The sequence below is a fragment of the Macaca mulatta genome, chromosome 5 (genome assembly GCF_049350105.2).
Source record: "Macaca mulatta isolate MMU2019108-1 chromosome 5, T2T-MMU8v2.0, whole genome shotgun sequence".
Lineage (NCBI taxonomy): Eukaryota > Metazoa > Chordata > Mammalia > Primates > Cercopithecidae > Macaca > Macaca mulatta.
The window spans coordinates 41,758,361-41,782,121 of NC_133410.1; the positions used below are offsets into that span (position 1 = coordinate 41,758,361).

General features: G+C 38.1%; 1 protein-coding gene across 10 annotated transcripts in view; it reads right to left on the reverse strand.

Moving 5' to 3' along the window:
- Nucleotides 1-23,761, reverse strand: part of ATP8A1 (ATPase phospholipid transporting 8A1) — a 266,396-nt gene that overhangs the window by 76,412 nt on the left and 166,223 nt on the right. For all 10 annotated transcript variants that reach the window (XM_078001749.1, XM_078001748.1, XM_078001747.1 and 7 more), the window contains 1 exon segment: nt 1,410-1,582. In XM_078001749.1, coding sequence (XP_077857875.1) covers nt 1,410-1,582 — 173 coding nt within the window.

The window sequence follows — 23,761 nt, forward strand, 5'->3', positions numbered from 1 at the left end:
GTTAAGTGACCAAATCTGGCATATTATTCTGATGAAAAGTGTCAAAGTTGAACATTAGTCACACTTAGTCAAGATATTTGCAAGGAATCAAGCAAAATCACTGTAAAAGTAAGTTTTAAATAGCATGAGAATATCAAAGTAAAAATGAGTCGAAACAATTTTCAATCTATGATGAAACAAAGAGCCTGATGACTAATATTAAACATCTGTACAATATATTGTCCAAGAACTTTATAGCAATATTATTTGTTAATACATACCACAGAAAAGAAAAAGAAATTATATGACTAAAACAGACTCCTGGGAAAGATAAGCAACTCTTAATTCTCTGAATATAGTATAATTTTATAGGCTAAAATGATGCTTATAAAGGATATTGAGAATAGTTTAAATTATATTTCAGAAAGTATATCTCAGCTGAAACTTAGGAAACGTCTATAAGGTATGGCTAATTCATAATATCATAAACAAAATATTTAAGTGAATAAACCCAGACAAAAAAGGTACAAAAAGCATAACTTTATTAGTAAATGTCTTTTTAAAGAAAATGATAAAAGCACATACAATTGTTTTAAAGATAATACCAAAAGCACAGATTCTGATAAATCTTTCAGAATCCCTGCTAACATTTTATTTCCCAGGAAGAGAAGGCAATTTGAGAAACTGCTACCTTGGATCTAGACCGATCAACTCCTAAAATTCAATAGTGAATGACAAAGGAGAAATCCTCAGTTTTCATGGTGATCAGAAAAGAGGAGCCTGGGCATATTTATCATATTCACGAACCTACTTTAGGTCCTAGGAAGGCAGAGTTTAAACCATTTATACATAAATATGGGGAAGATTCCTTGACAAAAAACTCAGGAAGGACTGGAGCTATGTCGTTTACAAAAATGCAGTTCTATGAATTAGGCCTTGATAACTCAAAAGAGATTTTAATTTAGGATACAGGCAATTTTATAAATTAGAAGGCAAAGGAATGTATAGCCAATAAATACCTCTCAGAAAAAAGCCCAGTTATTTGGAAAATGATTCAGTTTGTACCTTTCATCATGCTATTCTCCAAAAATAAGTCTTAGCAGCTGGATTAAAGATTTAAATATAGAAAACACGACCGTTAAAGAAACGACCCAGGTGGAAATGCAGGTAGATAATGAATTTTAAACAAAGATAATGGCAAGAAACCTGTAGATTCAAATGAGGAACAATACTTGTTAATGATTGTTAGGACTCACTTTTTAAAACTAACAAATTCCATCCCAGTTTGTGAACCTCAGGTCTTGAGTGAAGACGTTAGTAAGTAACCTAACTTTTACAAACTCTGGATTACTTTCATTGACGTTTATAAATCAAGAACTTAGGATGAAGTCACTCCTTACTAAAATCGGACACTGTTAAGGAGAACTTACCGACAGCAAATGACAGCTTTGCATGACAAAGCTAAGTCCAGGAAATACTGTCGTACTCCAAAGGTTAAGGCATATTTGAGGGTTTTCCCATCAATTATAAGAGCAAAATCATTCTCTTTCCGGAGAGCATCACCGAGGGTAGTACAGTGACGGCTGAGAGTTTCCCTTGTTCCCTGGAATATTAAACAAGCAAAAATGCCATCAACATTTACTCCCATTTGTTCTACTATGATGCCTTAAGGATATCTGGCAACTACATTTAGTTATCTTCAGTGCTTGTTATGTTTCAAGTTGCTTTCATATACTTCCAGTCATTTGATTCTCACTAGCCCCTCAGAATCCTGGACAATTGTTATCAGAAAAAGTGAGTTACTTGATTGAAGTCACACATCTGTTCCTCGCACGGTTGGGACTAGACTATAAGTCACCCGTTCCTCAGGTGATTCTGTAGTCTTTGCTCATTATTCTAACCACAACTGTTTGAAATGCTTGTTCCCCGGTGCCGTAAAGAAATAGCACTTGAACATAAATTTATTTAGTAAGGTCATTTTTACTTTTTGCAGAAAACACTCGCCAGCAGTTTTGCCACGAGAGTACACTGAACAAAGGAGACAGGGTCGTGTATAACCTGACGCGTTCACCCTACTGCTGTGTCCGGTTTCCATTGGCTGGAATGGGACCTCATATTCAGTATTTGTCCCGCTTGGCTAGCAACTTAGAACCTTTTAAAAGAGGCAAAGGTAAAGGAGAACAAAGGAAGGAGAAAGTAACTTGTGGAATGCTGAGAAAGGTAAAAACACTTTTAAATAAGGAAGAGGAACAGGCTATGACCTAATGCTTGCTTGGACCAGTATAAGCATGCCAGGGCAAATATTTAGGCTAAACTGTGCGAGCTAGGAACATAAAGTACATGATTTCTTTATTACGGCTAGCAGATATTTAAGAATGTTAGCCCAGGTCTTTGAATAAATTTTGCTTTTAACCGAAGTTACTATTTCTTCCTAATTAGACGGGGAGGAAAGTCTTTGAAGAGGAACCTGTACTTTTTACACGACCAGGCAATCACAATACTGCAAACATATTTTCAGTAAATTATTTCGTTAAAAAATTGTGTTAATTTATGAGCTAGTCAAAGTTGCTTCTCCATGAATCAAGGGAAAAAGTTGGGGAATATATGCATCACGCAACTATGTTTTGGTCAACAGACTGCATATCCCATGGTGGTGCCACGAGACTGTGAGACCATATTTTTACTGTGCCTTTTCTATGTTTAGATATACAAATACCATTGTGTTACAGTTGCCTACAGTATTCAGTACAATAACAGGCTGTACAGGTTTGTAGCCTAGGAGCAATAGGCTATCTCGTCTGAAATGGGCAATGCCATCGAGGTTTGTGCAAGTACCTTCTATGATGTTCACACAATGACAAAATTGCCTAATGTCATGTTTCTCAGAATGTATCACTTCATTAAGCAAACTGTGATTTAAATAATTTATGGGCATTCTTTCAAAAATCCTCAATGCTATTGAATTTAACTCCTAGTAACTAAGAGGAGGAAATACAGAATCTGTAAACTCTTGCCACTTTTATGAACTGGCTTTTGTAACTTTAATCATGATTTCATGATGTTGTATTTTAGTTGGGGATGGTGACCTGTGACTTGGTAATCTTGATGGATCAAAGAAAAGAACCCCTTCTATCAATGAAGAGTTCACTTTCAGGGACAATAAAAGCCTTTAGTGTCAAGGACAGCTTTGTTCACCTCAACTATACAGAAGGGATGTATTTCTCTCCCTTTGTCAAGAACTGCTTTCCCAGCTCTTCAAAGGGATAAAGTTTCAATATATTTAGTTTTTCTCCCCACATCCTATAGATTCTTCCTATAACCTAATGGAGCCAATTTTCTATTTCACAAGAACCCTACCATGGTGAAGAAACACAACACTGGCCTGGCCCAAGGAAATATAATGAATAATTCCCCTCCTATCAGATTTCTGTTCTGAGTACTAGGCCTACAGTTATTTATAAAATAAGTACAAATATATATTTATATAATAAAATATACCTACAATAAAAATACAGTACACTTACATAACAATTTTTATTATATTCATGGGATTTACAATTATTGTTCCAATTTAAGCATGTTGTTTTATATATATAGTCATTTTATAGTTATTTCACAGAGAAGCAAAGGGATAGGTCATTAAATTTTTATGTTGGGGATTTTTGAAGGTGTTTTTACATTTGTATGCAAATATGGTTCACACTATGTTCTGGAATATCAGAATCCTTTTACCAAAATAATAGAACCAAGTTGTACTATAAAGAAAGACTGCCCAACTTTCCTAATGCTGAAGCTTCACTTAACAGTTGCCCTGTTCCCCATGACACACAGTGACACAAAGGACCACTATATAACAGCATTCTTTGCAAAATTTTCTGTTCACACTTTACATCAGGGGTGGGGGGAGAGTAGCTATTTTAATTTACAAGCCTCACCCTCCTGTTTCCTGCTAGAAATTTTTGGCCCAAGAGGACTTAAAGAAGTGAAAAATGCTGGTAATAATTCCACAAGCAAAATTTACTAATGACAATCTATAATAGATTTCCCCTGGATTATCTTAACAGCAAATTCATATAGAGTAAATGAACAAATAAGTCAGTGAACTGATAAAAAATATTTAGCACATACTACACACTAGGCATAGTTCTGAGGGCTACACATAGAGATGCAACATTTAAGTTAACACTTGCTACCACCCTGAGCAGGAGGTACTACTGTTATCTCCATTCTGCAGATGAGAGTATTTCAGTTCCTTGCTTAAAAATATGTGGCTATTAAGTAGTAACATCAAAGTGAGAATTAAATTTCGGTGGTAGCCTGTCTTTCTCTATACAATCCAGCAAAAACAAAACAAAACAAAACAACAAACCAAACTTCAGACAGTACCAGGCACAGCAAGTTAGAAATGGAATGCCCACACCAGTCCCTCTGTTGCTTCCCTCGAGCCCTCATCATCTGTCTCTCATCTTGTCTTTACCGCCAACAGAGATTTCTCTTTATAAAACACATTTAAAACACAAATCTTGTCTCTTCTTGCTTTAAAAATTTTCTAGGGCTTTCTACAGCTGACACAATAAAGTCCACACTCCTAAAAATGGCATGTAAGGCTTTCTACATTCTGAGCCTCACTTTCCTTCCCAGTGCCCTTCACAATCTTGGTTCCTTTTGTTTCCCTCTCCCTGGAATGTCCTCCTTTCCAGAGGATCATCCGCTGCCTTCAAAAACCAAGCTTACCCTGAAAACCCTCCCAGGTTCTGTCCGTGCTACCAAGTGTAACTCATTCTACTGCAGCAAAACCCTCCGAGTTTCTTGACAGGAAAGACCGCGTTTAACCTGTTTCCCAGCAACAAAGGCAGTATCTTCAATTACAGATGCTCAGGAAATACATATTTATTGAATGGGAGCACTGATAAATTCTGATTTCATCCTGCTGGCAATGCTCCATTTCCCCCTTTATTATCACTTCTGATGAGAGAAAGAAAGTGAGAGACAGACACACACAGAGAGAGGTCTTCTCTTTGCTCCCTAATTTTCTAGGGAACAAATAATCCATTACTTTAACAGACTTTCAAACAAAGGCATTGCTCACTAAAATGCCTCTGTATTTTCTTTTAAGCTATTGCCCAAGTGATTTCTGAGCTGAAAACCTGAAATGAAACCTGAGATGGACCTCAGGAGGACTTCAAATTTCTTGAAAGCTCAGCTACAAAATAAGACTGAAAGTCAAATAAACCCCAGAACTGTGAAACACCCTCATGAACCAACGTGGGGTATGCAGTCCCGAGGTCCCCACTCTCCCTCCTTTCTAAGGCATTCTCTAACACCTTAAAATTTGTTGAAAATTATCTAAATTCGTGACATCAGTATCCCTAGGTTTTGTTGGCGACTATCACAGATCTCTGGCAAATCAGAAGGTGTCAAGAGATGTGATAGAAATAACATTTCAGAAGGTGAGTCAAAAACTTCTCACTGTGAGCTCACTCGTCAGCCCACCTAGGGTGCAAGGTAACAACAACAACAAAAGCTGCAAACATTTTCTCATTTTAGTTTATAGTTTTCTTTTGTAAGCTCTGTTGTTAGCTGTGTGCTGCCAGTTACAAGTTATATTTTATCCTTATTTACTGCTGGGAGTATTTTCAAATTCTTTTATTTATGAAAGTTTATTGCTTCTCCCCTAAGTCCAGAAGCCATACTTTATGGCTGCATTGCATTGAAGCTTATCTCCTGTAGCTAAGGATAAATTTATTACTATATTAGCTGTTGTTTTGTTTTTTTTGGCTACTGAAGGGGGAAATTTTTAAATATTGAAACTTAGTGACTTGTGAAAGTGAAAATATAGTAATGAGAAGCTAAATCAGAAAAAGCATCAAAGACCACAGCCTCAATAAAATAAAAGATCTCTATTTCCTTGTTCTGCATATTTTCACTTGTGGGCTGAAAGTCCAGGAGCATCGGAGACATTGCAAGGTAAAGGCAATGTGGGGAGATGGACAGGCAAGAGGAAAGGCTGGGGTTCAGACACTCAGCCAGGCAAGGGAGGGAGTCACAGTGGAAAGTGAGATTCTCGTGCCCCTTCCTTGACCTGCACCCTGTGTGGTCATTCTGGGCAACCATTCTGCTCTGCTCTTCCCATACCCACAGCACCACATAGAGCCCAGTGCTCACTGGAAGTCCTTAGCCTGAACCTCCTACCATGCTTTCTTGCCTTGCAAATTCACCATTTAGGCCACACCCAACACAACTTCTCAGTTCTGTCTTGTTAACACAGAAAGGAAAAAGCCACCTCACTGCGAGGGCAGGATCTACTCCAGTTCCCTCTTCTTATGTGGCTGCTCATCACTGCTGGTCTAGACTTTTATCCATGCCTAGTGGATTCCATGTTTCCCAGAGGCTACTCCAGACCTTTTCTTCTCTCCTCAAGAATCCAAATTTGGCCCCTGTCACTTCAGCAAACATCGGCCTGTTTTACTGAGAACATTTATACATTTATAGCAGAAAGAATTCCCTCAACTTTCCTTCTTTAACCTCAAAACTTCCCTTTACCTAATCCCCTCTATTCTTGAGCTGGGGGAACACCTGCCTTCTCCCCTTTGTTTCTTTCACTTCTCTTTGCATCTTCATTCTCCCCATTGGCACTATTTCTTTTTTCTTTAAGCCTACCTAAAAGGTCACAATTTTCCTATTCTAAAAATAATGAACAAATAAACCAAGACACATTCCCTTGATCCTACTTTCCCTGAGTCCTCTAGATGACATCAATACCTCCATCTTTTGGATCCCTGAAATACTTCATTTACAGTATACTTACACAAGGTAGCATGATGTCGAGTAGCTTATCTATTTATATCTCTATAATCCCTTTGGAACAGAGGTCTTTGATGAAAAGGTAATAACAGAATAATCAAATTATTAATGATTAGAGAATATCTTATAGGAAGTTAGAGTGGTTTTCTTGTGTGACCATTTTAAGGATTGTTTTCTGCTGCCAGTGAAACTCCTGTATAATCTTAAATATGCTGATTCATAATAAAGAAAACACTAATGTGCTTATCTCATAAAGAAAATGAAAAAGAGGTAGTTATGATCTAGCATCTATTTCAGCCTCAAATATTTTAAATTGTCTAATGAATGTAATACAGTGTATATTTAGATCAGCTACTTAGTCATCAACCTTGGTTGTAAAACAGTGGGCCAAGGAGAGATAATATTTATTTGGTTTATAAGGAACATGTTTGGGAAAGATGGTCGAATAGGAACAGCTCCAGCCTCCAGCTCCCCGAATGAGCGATACAGAAAACAGGTGATTTCTGCATTTCCAACTGAGCCTCCGCTGCTGATACCCAAGCAAGCACGGTCTGGAGTGGACCTCAAGCAAACTCCAACAGACCTGCAGCGGAGGGTCCTGACTGTTAGAAGGAAAACTAACCAACAGAAAGGACATCCACACCAAAACCCCATCTGTATGTCAGCACCATCAAAGACCAAAGGTAGATAAAACCACAAAGATGGAGAAAAAGCAGTGCAGAAAAGTTGAAAATTCAAAAAATCAGAGCGCCTCTCCCCCTCCAAAGGAACGCAGCTCCTCGCCAGCAATGGGACAAAGCTGAACGGAGAATGACTTTGATGAGTTGAGAGAAGAAGGTTTCAGTAGATCAAACTTCTCAGAGCTAAAGAAGGAACTACGAAGCCAGCGCAAAGAAACTAAAAACCTTGAAAAAAGATTTGATGAATGGATAACTAGAATAACCAATGCAGAGAAGTCCATAAACAACCCGATAGAGACGAAAACCACAACACGAGAACTACGTGACACATGCACAAGCTTCAGTAACCGACTTGATCAACAGGAAGAAAGAGCATCAGTGACTGAAGATCAAACGAATGAAATGAAGCAAGAAGAGAAGTTTAGAGAAAAAAGAGTAAAAAGATACGAACAAAGCCTCCAAGAAATATGGGATTATGTGAAAAGACCAAATCTAAGTCTGATTGGTGTACCTGAAAGTGACGAGAATGGAACCAAGTTGGAAAACACTCTGCAGGATATTATCCAGAAGAACTTCCCCAACCTAGCAAGGCAGGCCAACATTCAAATTCAGGAAATACAGAGAATACACAAAGATTCTCCTCAAGAAGAGCAACTCCAAGACACATAATTATCAGATTCACCAAAGTTGAAATGAAGGAAAAAATGGTAAGGGCAGCCAGAGAGAAAGGTCGGGCTACCCACAAAAGGAAGCCAATCAGACTAACAGCGGCTCTCTCGGCAGAAACTCTCCAAGCCAGAAGAGAGCGGGGGGCTAATATTCAACATTTGTAAAGAAAAGAATTTTCAACCCAGAATTTCATATCCAGCCAAACTGAGTTTCATAAGTGAAGGAGAAATAAAATCCTTTACAGACAAGCAAATGCTTAGAGATTTTGTCACCACCAGGCCTGCCCTACAAGAGCTCCTGAAGGAAGCACTAAACATGGAAAGGAACAACCAGTACCAGCCATTGCAAAAACATGCCAAAATGTAAAGACCATCGATGTTAGGAAGAAACTGCATCAACTAACGAGCAAAATAACCAGCTAACATCATAATGACAGGATCAAGTTCACACATAACAATATTAACCTTAAATGTAAATGGATTAAATGCTCCAATTAGAAGACACAGACTGGCAAATTGGATAAAGAGTCAAGACCCATCAGTTTGCTGTATTCAGGAGACCCATCTCATGTGCAGAGACACACATAGGCTCAAAATAAAGGGATGGAGGAAGATCTACCAAGCAAATGGAAAACAAAAAAAGGCAGGGGTTGCAATCCTAGTCTCTGATAAAACAGACTTCAAACCAACAAAGATGAAAAGAGACAAAGAAGGCCATTACATAATGGTAAAGGGATCAATTCAACAGGAAGAGCTAACTATCCTAAATATATATGCACCCAATACCGGAGCACCCAGATTCACAAAGCAAGTCCTTAGAGACTTACAAAGACACTTAGACTCCCACACAATAATAATGGGAGACTTTAACACCCCCACTGTCAACATTAGACAGATCTATGAGACAGAAAATTAACAAGGATATCCAGGAATTGAACTCAACTCTGCACCAAGCAGATCTAATAGACATCTACAGAACTCTCCAAATCAACAGAATATACATTCTTCTCAGCACCACATCACACTTACTCAAAAACTGACCACATAGTTGGACGTAAAGCACTCCTCAGCTAAAGTAAAAGAACAGAAATTATAACAAACTGTCTCTCAGACCACAGTGCAATCAAACTAGAACTCAGGACTAAGAAACTCAATCAAAATTGCTCAACTACATGGAAACTGAACAACCTGCTCTTGAATGACTACTGGGTACATAATGAAATGAAGGCAGAAATAAAGATGCTCTTTGAAACCAATGAGAACAAAGACACTACACACCAGAATCCCTAGGGACACATTTAAAGCAGTGTGTAGAGGGAAATTTATAGCGCTAAATGCTCACAAGAGAAAGCAGGAAAGATCTAAAATTGACACCCTAACATCACAATTAAAAGAAATAGAGAAGCAAGAGCAAACACATTCAAAAGCTAGCAGAAGGCAAGAAATAACTAAGATCAGAGCAGAACTGAAGGAGATTGAGACACAAAAAAACCCTTCAAAAAATCAATGAATCCAGAAGCTAGTTTTTTGAAAAGATCAACAAAACTGATAGGCCGTTAGCAAGACGAAGAAGAAAAGAGAGAAGCATCAGATAGATGCAATAAAAAACGATAAAGGGGTATCACCACCAACCCCACAGAAACACAAACTACCATCAGAGAATACTATAAACACCTCTATGCAAATAAACTAGAAAACCTAGAAGAAATGGATAAAATCCTGGACACATACACTCTCCCAAGTCTAAACCAGGAAGAAGCTGAATCCCTGAATAGACCAATAGCAGGCTCTGAAACTGAGGCAATAATTAATAGCCTACCAACCGAAAAAATGTCCAGGACCAGACAGATTCACAGACAAATTCTACCAGAGGTACAAAGAGGAGCTGGTACCATTCCCTGTGAAACCACTCCAATCAACAGAAAAAGAGGGAATCTTCCCTAACTCATTTTATGAGGCCAACATCATCCTGATACCAAAGTCGGTAGAAAGACAACAAAAAAAGATAATTTTAGACCAATATCCCTGATGAACATCAATGCAAAAATCCTCAATAAAATACTGGCAAACTGAATCCAGCAGCACATCAAAAAGCTTATCCACCACGATCAAGTGGGCTTCATCCCTGGGATGCAAGGCTGGTTCAACATATGCTAATCAATAAACATAATCCAGCATATAAACAGAACCAAAGACAAAAACCACATGATTATCTCAACAGATGCAGGAAAGGCCTTTGACAAAATTCAACAGCCGTTCATGCTAAAAACTCTCAATAAACTCGGTATTGATGGAATGTATCTCAAAATAATGAGCTATTTATGACAAATCCACAGCCAATATCATACTGAATGGGCAAAAACTGGAAGCATTCCCCTTGAAAAGTGGCACAAGACAGGGATGCCCTCTCTCAGCACTTCTATTCAATATAGTGTTGGAAGTTCTGACCAGGGCAATCAGGCAAGAGAAAGAAATAAAGGGTATTCAGTTAGGAAAAGAAGTCAAATTGTCCCTTTTTGCAGATGACATGATTGTATATTTAGAAAACTCCATCATCTCAGCCCAAAATCTCCTTAAGCTGATTAAGCAACTTCAGCAAAGTCTCAGGATACAAAATCAATGTGCAAAAATCACAAGCATTCTTATACATCAATAACAGACAGAGGAGCCAAATCATGAATGAACTCCCATTCACAATAGCTTCAAAGAGAATAAAATACCTAGGAATCCAATTTAGAAGGGATGTGAAGGTCCTCTTCAAGAAGAACTACAAACCACTGCTCAGTAAAATGAAAGAGGACACAAACAAATGGAAGAACATCACGGATAGGAACAATCTATATTGTGAAAATGGCCATACTGCCCAAGGTAATTTATAGATTCAATGCCATCCCCATCAAGCTACCAATGACTTTCTTCACAGAATTCGAAAAAACTACTTTAAAGTTCATATGGAACCAAAAAAGAGTCCACATTGCCAAGACAATCCTAAGCCAAAAGAACAAAGTTGGAGGCATCATGCTACCTGACTTTAAACTATACTACAAGGCTACAGTAACAAAAACAGCATGGTACTGGGACCAAAACAGAGATATAGACCAATGGAACAGAACAGAATCCTCAGAAATAATATCACACATCTACAACCATCCCATCTTTGACAAACCTGACAAACACAAGAAATGGGGAAAGGATTCCCTATTTAATAAATGGTGCTGGGAAAACTGGCTAGCTGTAAGTAGAAAGCTGAAACTGGATCCCTTCCTTACTCCTTATATAAAAATTAATTCAAGATGGATTAGAGACTTAAATATTAGACCTAAATCCATAAAAACTCTACAAGAAAACCTGGGTAATACCATTCAGGACATAGGCATGGGCAAGGACTTCATGTCTAAAACACCAAAAGCAATGGCAACAAAAGCCAAAATTGACAAATGGGATCTCATTAAACTAAAGAGCTTCTGCACAGCAAAAGAAACTACCATCAGAGTGAACAGGCAACCTACAGAATGGGAGAAAATTTTTGCAATCTACTCATCTGACAAAGGGCTAATATCCAGATTCTACAAAGAACTCAAACAAATTTACAATAGAAAAACAAACAACCCCATCAAAAAGTGGGCAAAGGATATGAACAGACACTTCTCAAAAGAAGACATTTATGCAGCCAACAGACACATGAAAAAATGCTCATCATCACTAGCCATCAGAGAAATGCAAATCAAAACCACAATGATATAGCATCTCACACCAGTTAGAATGGCAAGCATTAAAAAGTCAGAAAACAACAGGTGCTGGAGAGGATGTGGAGAAATAGGAACACTTACACTGCTGATGTGACTGTAAACTAGTTCAACCATTGTGGAGGACACTGTGGCGATTCCTCAAGGATCTAGAACTAGAAACACCATTTGACCCAGCCATCTCTTTACTGGGTATATACCCAAAGGATTATAAATCATGCTATAAAGATGTGCATGCCATAAAGATGCATGCACACATATGTTTACTGTGGCACTATTCACAACAGCAAAGACTTGGAACCAACCCAGATGTCCATCAATGACAGACTGGATGAAGAAAATGTGGCACATATACACCATGGAATACTATGCAGCCATAAAAAAGGATGAGTTAATGTCCTTTGTAGGGACATGGATGTAGCTGGAAACCATCATTCTCAGCAAACTATCGCAAGAACAGCAAAGCAAACACCACATGTTCTCACTCATAGGTGGGAACTGAACAATGAGATCATTTGGACACAGGAAGGGGAGCATCACACACTGGGGCCTGTTGTGGGGTGGGGGGAAGCGGGGAGGGATAGCATTAGGAGATATACCTAATGTAAATGAGTTAATGGGTGCAGCACACCAACATGGCACATGTATACATATGTAACAAACCTGCACGTTGTGCACATGTACCCTAGAACATAAAGTGTGTGTGTGTGTGTATATGTATATATATATATATATATATATATATATATATATATATATATATGAAACATGCCTGGGAAATAAAAATAAAAATAAAGAAATATGCTTGTCAGATAATGAGGCCAAGTAGAATTCCTCACATTGAATCATTAAGGTATAACCTGGCCAAACAGGTAATATGTTCATATAATACACTCCAATAAAATAATGTAACAGCAATCTTTAAGAAATCAGAGACTAGCAGCTTTATGGCAATCTTTTTCATTACTTTTTCATGACCTATATTGAGGAAACCCTTGATAAAAATCACAGAGGGTGTACTAGACAATGAAATCTGACACAGTTTTATGGTGAAATAAAAGCCCTGATTTGTTTGGAAAGTATCATAGCATGTAAGTTGTCATTTTCATTTTGGCAAAACTCTGCTTGGAACAGGCTAAAGAACCCACAGGCCAGATATGCAAAGAACATATGAGGCCACCTAAGAACTGTGTTTTTGATGGCCCCAAAAGTAAGGCTGCAGAAAGCACCTGCATAAAAATGGTCCTTTTCAGTTTTCTAGCCTTTTCCCCCTGGATTCCTTTCAGAGGTTTACAGGAAAGACAGTATTACTTAGGAACAAATCCAAGGAACACCCTAGTAGAGAATGTGGAAACATCCCTAAGGAAAGGAAAAGCAAAGCCTCTAGCATTTGACTCGATGACTGGTTAGCCAGGGGTTCAGAGAGCAGAGACGAGGTGAAGACTATGGGTAAATAGTCCAACATGAAGCAGCTAATGGGAGTGGCTTCCAGATCTTGCTCTGAAGCTGCAATTACTTATTTGTGGCTTCAGTAACTAACAAGTGATCTCTCATATATGTCCCAGAGGGTCTACCAACAAGGCTAACCCCAAACAAAAAAGTTAAAGGAAAAAAACCTGTCTATACTTATTTAAAGTATACTTTGGCATTTAGGTCCAAACACAAACAAGTATCCAGCATCTATACTCATTCTAGGAATCTGTTAAATGTGTGCAGGTCAAATGATAAACTTATGTTACAAGGAGGATTCTATTCCCAGAAAGGAAAAAAAAAAGTCAAAATTTTGCATTATACTTTGAGTTTCAGACATATCATTTAATAATGTATTTCTATTATGGAATGAGGGTCTATATCCCACCAAAATTCGTATGCTGAAATCCTAACTCCTGTTTTGATGGCATTAGGAGGTAGGGTCTTTGGGAGGTGACTAGGCCACGAGGGTGGAGACCTCATGAATGGGATTAGGGTCCTTAAAGCACTTCTGGAGAGCTCCCTTCTTCTTCCATCATGCAAAGAGACACAAGAAGACACTGTCTACAAACCAGGAAGAAGGCTCTCAAGAGACACCAAATCTGCTGCCACCTTGATCTTGAATTCCCTGATCTCCAGGAATGTGGGAAACACACTTGGTGTTTAAGCCCCACAGTCTACGGTGCTTTTGTTAGCCTGAATGAACTAAGACAATTTTGTTATTCTTGGATTTGTTGTTTTTCTTCATGAGCTCACCACCAGTTAAGCAAATGAGCATATGATTGGAACTAACAACAAATCACTTTTGGAAGATATACACCTTTCACCTTTGTCAGGATGAACATAAGGTCAGGAAGCCTGTGCTTCCCTTTATAATATCAGCAACACAAGTTTCTGTTTTCACTTCCCTTCCTTAGAGAGGAAAAAATGCAACAGAATGTTATAACACCTGCAGCAATCTTGCTGAACAAAGATGGTGACTCTACTGAAACAAGGTAACTGTCTGGAGGTAGAGCCACTGTGACACAACTCTTCATAGCTGGTCAGCAGACACATGCAAATTACCAAAGTGTAGAGAAAGCAGTGGTCTGCCGATATTGTACAAACGTGCAGCCATAAAAAAGTGAGATGTGAGAAAGTCCAGGCTGGCCCGGAGAGTGCATACAATGGTGCTGGACACTGGTAATATTTGAAATAAAATGACGTCACGCTGTAAAGAACTACGTTCCAGAAGTCAAAACATACCCTATGGCTCAGAACTCCAGGTTTTCCTCAACTTCCGGTGGATGTCGAGTATGGTAAAGATAAGCTAATCAAACATTTTTCACCTTCTTGGAAAAGGGAAAATTAAATGTTACTTTGAAACAATTCCCTAATGAATGATGAAAGTTAAACAACAAATAAGAAATATTTCAACCACTTACTTAAGACAGCAAGAACTCCAAAACTCTTTTGGATCTTGGGTAGCTACGTGGGCTCAGAGTTCTAGAAAGGATTATACCACACATATCAAAAAGTATTATGGGTAAATTCATTTCATGGCCTATCATAAACTCTTTGCCAGACATATCTATGTATTTCAATGTACCTCGTCATGATTTTATGTAATTTTTTTTGGTTTGACTGATTCTAGAAGGCAACTGTGTGGTATCTGAAAGGCTTCCTCCGAATCCTTGCTCTGCCGCATACTGGCTGTCTTTCCTCAGGCAGGTGACTTAACTTCTCTGAATCACATTTTTCTCATTTATAAGATTGGGTTACTATCTATTTTGTAGAGTGATTATAGTGATAAGATGTGCTAACTCCTTTATTTGTGAATAAAGTGCCCTGTCCAGTGCCTGGCATGAAGTGACATCCAGGAAAGGCTAGTTCTGCTGTTCCTCTGGTATCAGGTCTAACAGAGGTACTAACACGAAACGGGTCAGGCGTGGTGGCTCCCACCTGTAATCCCAACACTTTGGGAGGCTAAGGAGGGCAGATCACCTGAGGTCAGGAGTTTGAGACCAGCCTGGTCAACATGGTGAAACCCCGTCTCTATTAAAACAAAAAAATTAGCTGGGTGTGATAGCACATGTCTGTAATCCCAGCTACTCAGGAGGGTGAGGCAGGAGAATTTCTTGAACCCAGGAAGCAGAGGTTGCAGTGAGCTGAGATCATGCCACCACCCCCCCCCCAAAAAAAAAAACAGAGGCCAGGCTTGGTGACTCATGTCTATAATTCCAGCACTTTGGGAGGCCAAGGCGGGTGGATCATCTGAGGTCAGGAGTTCGATACCAGCCTGGCCAACATGATGAAACTCTGTCTCTATTAAAAACACAAAAATTAACTGGGTGTGACAGGCACCTGTAATCCCAGCTACTTGGGAGGCTGAGGCAGGAGAATCGCTTAAAACTGGGAGGTGATGGTTGCAGTGAGCTGAGATCACACCATTGCACTCCAGCCTGGGCCACAGAGTGAGACTCCATCTCACATTGCTGGGATAATTTTAAGTTTTCTTATGAAATCTCCCAATGGCAATTTTATTTCAATTTACCTTTTCACTGCCAACATTCAGTACTATCAGTTACTTCTGGAAACCTGTCTTCTCAAATCTAGGAAAGATGGCATTATCTAGTCTCATGTGACATATAGTTCTTGGTACATGATAGGAGGATAAATATTTATATGACTAACCACTGATTTTCTTTATCTCTTAATTTCTGTCTCCAACCTGATATAATTCTTAACTGAAAATAACTGGAAAGCTATAAACTGATGGGCATTTCTCTTTTATTATCTGTATAGTTCTGCATAGGTGACCACATTGATACATGTATTTGGTTTAAAATAATTAATTATAAAGATGACACCCAGGGCTTGTTTTGCTGACATGTTCTTCAGACATAACACCATCAAGTTAATTCTTAGGTTTTGTTTTTAAAGCAGAGAAATAAAAGTTTACTGGGAGTAAAAAACAAAACCACCACCAGCACCTTACTTTAGTTCATTAAGGATCTACCTTTTAAAATCTACTATAGATTAATTTAAAATGTCAAATAAGAGGACATACATAATAATCTTAAACTAACACATATTTTATTAGCTGTTTTGGCGGTTTGTGGCCCTACCTCATCATCATTTAAGACATGAGGTATTTACAAATTTATGGTCAAATAATGTTTCATTCTGTCTCTACTCTTACACTCTCCAAATGTTCACACTTTAAAATTATGAATTAACGGAACATTCTAGGAACATTCTTAATAATACATTATGACCATATCAAGTATGGACAATGTTAGCACGTTCTTAAAGAGTGAGTTATGGCTCCCATAATAACACATGGATAAACCATTGGGTATTACTTGCTTTTCTACAATGTGTTATTGATTCAGTGGAACACTGGGCATTCCATATACTCGTACGCAACACATATATCAATACTCCTCCAGCTACTGCAGGCGGTAGTAAAAGAACATATGCCAGAGAGTAGGGAGAAACTACATTTATGTACAACTGGCCCATTTAGTATTCATCCCAGTCAGGATCACTAGCTCTCTTTGACGTAGTTCCCCCACAACTCCTGACACATTATAAAATTAAAATTTATTTTAAAAAATTCTATTTATTAGGTTTTTTTTTTGATGTAGTTTTTGATCAAAAAGCTTTGGTGTTTCCAAACTCCTAGCCTGTACTAGAACATAATGTTGAAAAACATATGTGTATAGAATCAAACCAATATAAAGTAATTTTTCCAAAATGGGTAAGGCAGACAGGTGAAGTCATTAAAAACACATGGTCAAAGAGGTCCTCCAAACAACTTAGTGGAAGGCGGCCAAACGAACACATTTAATCAATATATATTGCTAAAGATAATGGGGAGAGGAAAAGAGAAAAAAATTCCATGCTTTGCTGATACACAAATATAGGTTTCCCAGGACAGGGGTAGATATGAAATACTGTAATTGAGGAAGTGGTCCAATTTCCCAGAAGGGCCATGCCATCTGAAAAAGGTCAAGGGTCACAAAATGGAGGCAGGTAAGAAGTGGAAGTTGTAGTGCTGGGTAAATTGCTCTTGGCTCCTCAACAGAGGTTTGAGATTTGAGATTATGATAGGTTCCATCAGGCAAATAACTGCTTGCGAGGCATCTAGTCTCACTTAGGGTACAATGCAGAGAGGCGCAGCAAAGTGCTGAATCTGTGTCCAGTCTGTGTTTCAGCACGGGGGTGGGGACATGTAGCAAAGACAGACAAATCCAGGGAAAGGAAGGAAGAGTGGGATAAGGGATATAATTATATAATTTAAAGAGTTTTGCGGATAAAGGCTTTTACCAAAGCCCCCATGGTTATTATTTTAAACCACCACTGAAAGCCTCCTAAACACTTATTTTGACTTCGGTATTAAATATTCTCCAGTGGCAGCAGTGAATGCAGAAGGAAGCATGCTAGGAGGAACTGGGTCGGCAGACATCCAGTCTCTCTCACTGCCTTCAATTCAGCCAGGAAGAGGCTGCTCAGAATATACAACCGGCTTTCTCAAAATAAGCAAATTACAAATCAGTGGTTTGGAGAAGGTAACAACTAGGGCCTGTGAGAAATTGTTACCCAGAACCACAGAGACAGCTAATGTTGGGCCCATTTTCTAAATGATTTAAATTAATTAATGTAAGAAAATGGAAGAATCATTATCTGCCATATTTTCATAGTGCAAATCCCAAAGGCGCACAATTTCCATTATTTTATATAGACATATATACACACACATATATGCACACATATTTATATACCCACACACATATATATGCACATATATACACATACATATATATGCACATATGCCCACACACACATATACGTACATATATACACACAAAGAGTCAATAATATCTTATGTACAATTGTATTAGTGAAATTAAATATGAGGTCTTTTCAGAATTCCATAATCACAAGATTTGGGCATGGTCATATTCCAGAAGAGCCTCCCTGTTTCAGGGGTTCTGTGGTCCTGGTGGTGAGTGGTAAAGGAGGTGGGAAAATGGGAAAGGGGAATAAGGGTTGGGTGGAGAATGAAAATGAAACCAGTTAATATGTTTGGGAGATAGCTGCTGGAATATTTATTTCTGCAAATGAGTCACTGCTGCCACTGGAGAAGGTATGGTTATTTAAAACCCAAATCAAACAAAACACAGTTTGGAACTTCAAGCAATCAAGGTTTACATTTAAGATTCTAGCACTCGCTAGCCATGGGAACTCAAAGTCTCTATCTGGAATTGAGACAAACACCACCAGCCCTACAGGAGCACAGATTACATATGCAGATACACCAGGCATACTGGCACACAGTGGGTTTCCTAAAAACTGTCATTTTATGGGTGTGCTGACTCATCAGAAGGTATGGGTGGCAGAGATGCAAAGAGGGCACAAGGCATGGCGTGCTCCCCTCAGAAATGTCAACAAACTTGTGGGGGAGAATGGCAAGGGGGCAGACTACTTAGAAAGCATTTATCTGTGATTCTAAGTCTCCGGGTGCTCTTGGAAGAGTTCAGACATTTAGCCAAAAATGAGGTAAAGAATATTCAGGGTTGAGGGGAGGAAGAACTTCTCAAAACAGACACACTATAAATTTGTGAACAACCTCACTTAAGGTTCTCAGCACAAGCCAGCCTCGCTGAATTCTGTTTTTAAAAAAAGGACACATTTAATTCTATGAGCCCAAACAATGAGTTTGATGGAAGTTTTTCAACTACATACTTTGGCTTGCAGCAGACATTGTCTAAATCCAGGAAAAGGAGAACAGATCATTTGTTCATATGTTATTTTCATTTTTTGGTAATGTTTACACTTTTTACTAACCCATTTATTTCAAATGTAACAAACTTAGCTTTCTTTACTGAGAGCTACTTGGAGTAAGCAGTGCACCAGACAATATTTGAACAATCTTTTTGCATTAGGACATTATAAAAAAGTATCTTTGCTTCTGATAGGGATACATTAACACCTTCAAAGTTAAACTTTGATCTTAAAATTTCAAGCCAAAAAGCTGAAACAGCTTTGCTAATGGTAAAAGAAAATTCACAGTACTGAAGCACCAATGCTGGCAGTGGAGGAAAACTCAGTGTGGTTTAAAACTTGCCTAAACTATTTTCAAAGCAATACAAAATATATTGTATGAGACTCATGGGACATATCAAAACAAAACCTGAAGTAGCCCAAATTCTCTTTTTTCCCTTCTTTTCTGGAGTTGAGTCAATAACTTGCTTATTCTCGATTTCTTTCAGAAGCCATTCAACAGTGGCCCGTTCCCAAAACAGTGAGGTCTGTCTGCATAATACATGTAAGTTGAGCTTGAAAGGGTACAGATGACAACTTCAGCCTTTATGTCCTGAATGTCCTATAAGTTATAGTCAAAACTTACATGGTGTTAGAATGTCAAATTCAGCTAGAAAAAAATTAGCAATTCCGTGAAGGGTTTTCTTTTACCACAGTGTTGAAAAATATATATTCTAATGCTTGTTAACTTAATATCCAATGTGGCTAACAATTCATTTTCTGTAAAATATGTAAGTGAAGTGAAACACTGGTATCCATAATCAAACCTACAGCTGGTTTGGGGTCATATTCTCAAATTAAGCAGAGAACTTTAAGTAATTTAAGAGCAGAATGGCTGTTCAAAGTTATCTGTTACAGCAGCTAGCAGTGAAAAACTCTCCTCTAGAAATAACAATACTAAAAAAAAATGATGATGATGTCCAGAATTGTTTCTAAGTACTTAACGGGTATTGTTGTGTTTAATCCTCACAATCCCACCCCTAAATGAGATGGACATTTTCATTACTCTTGTTTTACAAATGTAGTAGATGAAGGCTAGAAAAACCTATTTGCTTCCTGCACTTTGGAATCAAATGCCTTAGATATATCCCCGAATGCCACCGAGCTACCTGTGCTCGGTCCAGTTATCCTTTCTAGATTCTTTATCCGTAAAATGGGCATAATAGTATCTGCCTATAACATATAAATTAATAGTTTCAGGTATAAATGTGATTGTCCCTGTAAAGTCCTGAAGCCAATACCTGTTACAAAATACACAGAAAGCTGCATTTTCCTGCAGGATGCAAACACGACTTCCCATTCATTAGGTGGTGGCTCCTGATCAGGCTGAAGGTGAACATCAACAACAGCAGAGACAATCTAGAAAAACTGCCAGGATGATCAGAAGGAGAGGTGGCAGGGCTTCTCAGAAGTTAAGCTTGGGAACACTGACCGGAAGCTTTTGAGGGTAGGAAATTTATGTCTCCAAACATCATGCCTGTTGATTGAATAAATGTATAGTGTATATTTTCCCTTTCTACACCTTTTCTGTTTTCTAGGAAAGCCTGGCAGTACAGAAAGGGGGATAAACAATAGAAAAAATGGATTTGAGATGTAGCTCCACCTCTGGGGACAGATCCCACAACTCCTCATATAAAAGAGATGCCAGAAGGAGGAGAGATCAAGGTTAAGGGTATATCACGAGAGACTCAACACAGTCAATTTTGACACTCCTAAGAAACCTGTTTAAATCACACAGTCAATGGCTTAAAAAGTGATGGTCCCTCCCACCCACTCTGGATTTAGATGAAATTGTGGTGAAATCCTGAGCTATCTCAATGAAACATGTCTTCAAAAATTTTCTCCCGTAAGAGGAAACTTAGACCAAACCTATACAAAAACGTAATATGTTAAGTTGCCTGAAAGTATTTCCAGAGATTTGGAGTTGATGTGCCATGGAGGATATAAATAATATCGCAGAAACCCAATCCTTCCAGAACTGTTTCAGTGCGTTTTGAAAGAGTTTAATTAGAAATTGGGAGCCAAAGATGGACCACAGTATGAGATTCTCTAGTGCTTAGCTCACATTCTAGATGTTTCCGGATTTAACATACAGACTTTAAAAATTTACTTTACAACAAACTAAAAGATATAAAAGAGATGCAAAAGTATCACTAGGTATAAGGCTTTATCATTAATTAGAAGTCTGTGGGACATTTCGTGGGCATTGCTATGGAGTTAGAGAAGTAAAATATTCCCCTTTCAAGTCAGTATTTTGAAATTCTGCCTTTGCAGATGCTTAAAGAAATGTCTCGGCCAGGCACGGTGGCTCACGCCTGTAATCCCAACACTTTGGGAGGCCACGGTGGGCGGATCAGTTGAGGTCAGGAGTTCAAGATCAGCCTGGCGATCTTGAACCCCATCTCTACTAAAAATACAAAAATTAGCTGGGTGTGGTGGCGAATGCCTGTGATCCCAGCTACTCAGGAGGCTGAGTCAGGAGAATCCCTTGAACCCAGAAGGCGGAGGTTGCAGTGAGCCAAGACCATGCTACTGCACTCCAGCCTGGGTGACAGAGCAAGACTCGTTCTCAAAAAAAAAAACAAAAAACCTCAATATGAGAACACAATCAAATACTAATAAAGTAGTTCAAAGTAGTACTATAGAAAGTTATTCAAATTCAAAAAAATATTTATCACAAATACCTAATAAGTTTTGATCAACTTTAGATGATTCTTAATTACATTTATCCATGAAATTTTTTTCTTAAAAAAAAAAAAAAATCAAGCTTTCTGCCCAACTCTTTTGCTGATCCTGGCAATTTTACAAGAACCTGGTGGGTAACTGGGTGACAACACCTGGCTTTGCTCTTGGACAACATTCTAGCTGGGGCCGCTGCTCTTGCTATGAAAAGAGTCAAGAATGAACCAAGGCAGAAAGACCTGTCAGGTTTCCCTAACAGGTCTGTAGAGCGAGACTTCCATTATGATTGTATTTTCAACTGTAGTTTGGTCTTATGTATTTATTTAAATGTTTTTAAAAATGCTGAAGAGCTATTTTTTTAAAGAAGGATGCTCATAGTGAAACTCAAAAAGAAAAAATTAGAAAGCCTAGTGGAATTTCTTTGGTGGTGATCTAGATTATGGAAGACAAAGATTTCCATCATTATCATCACTAGGAGAAAGGGTTTTCTATCTGAAATTTTAAGAGCTCTGAATATGATACATTATGAAAGTTCAACACAAGAAAAAGAGATTCAGCTTCTGAATTTTATCAGCTTTAGGAATAATATTTTAGTAGAAAATCTGAACAGAAAAATGCTCAATATGCATCACTTATGTGAAAGAGAACCTACAATTGTAACTCGCCACCTTAGGGAAAAAAGTAAAAGATAGGGAAATAGTATTTTTTTATAACAAAAATGATCACTATGCAAAACAACTTACAAGCTATTGAAGTTATATTCTTTCTACAAAATTTTATAACATCTCATTTTTTTACATGTGCCATGTACTATGCTAACTATGCTAATCCTATGCCAAATGTTACATTCTCCTTACTTTCTAGGCAGCAGAAGTGGCTCAGAGAAGCTGATTTTAATTTGCTGAAGGTCCCACAGTCAGATTGGGACACAGTCACATTGGGACTGTGCTCTTCACCCTGTGCTATTTCACAGAATGATTTGAGTACACTCATTAAAATTGTCACTTGACAAAACACACATTCACATTTCCTAAGACATTATATTCCTAAGTTCATTACTTAAATGCTAATTATTCTTTGTGCTAATAAAATAATTCTATTCATTACTGATCAGTACAATTTGAACACAGATTGGATGCTTTTCTTTTCCATATTGATGAAAAAATAATGATTTACCTACAGGCACTCTAGCACATCTAATGATTTGCCTGAAATCTCAGCCATGGGTTTTATGACACAAGATCGGAAGGAGCTATGCAAAGTGATGTTTCCTTTCCTGCTGAGAAACAAATGAGTGCACCGCAGCAGGTCTGACCCTAAACAGTCAGATTTGTAAAGTCACCACTTAACTCCCTGGGAGAAAAGCCTTCCCCAGACAGCAGTGTTAGAATGCCTGGCAGTCTGGAGCTGGACAAATTAGTGTTAATCCATTCAGCCACAGTGTTTGCCTGTGATCTTTAAACTGCTATTTGAACTGCTAAGGAGATTTTTAGCCACTTTACTTAAAAAATATCAGATATGATCAATGACAACCAAATTTAAAACTGATACTTTTTTTTTTTAAAAGAAGCACTTAATTAAAAATTACTCAGTGACTCACTTGTCAAATATTTATAGTGTACTTACTATGCGCTAGGCCATTTGCAGGGCACTGAAAAAGAATGATAAACCAGAAAAGACAGACATAGTTCCTGCTTTTATTGAAATTTAGTATTCAACTTGAGACTCCTATCAATGTTTGCTCTGGTAGAAACAGGTCGTCCAAGGATCTTTGACGTGTTTATTAATTTTGAGTTACCATCTTAGAAACCTCAAAATGAAAATAAATGCCACTGTCTTAACAATACACTGGTACAATACAACGAATATTTTTGGTATTTCACTTCTCTAATTTTTCTTAAGATTACTATTCACACTGCTTGAT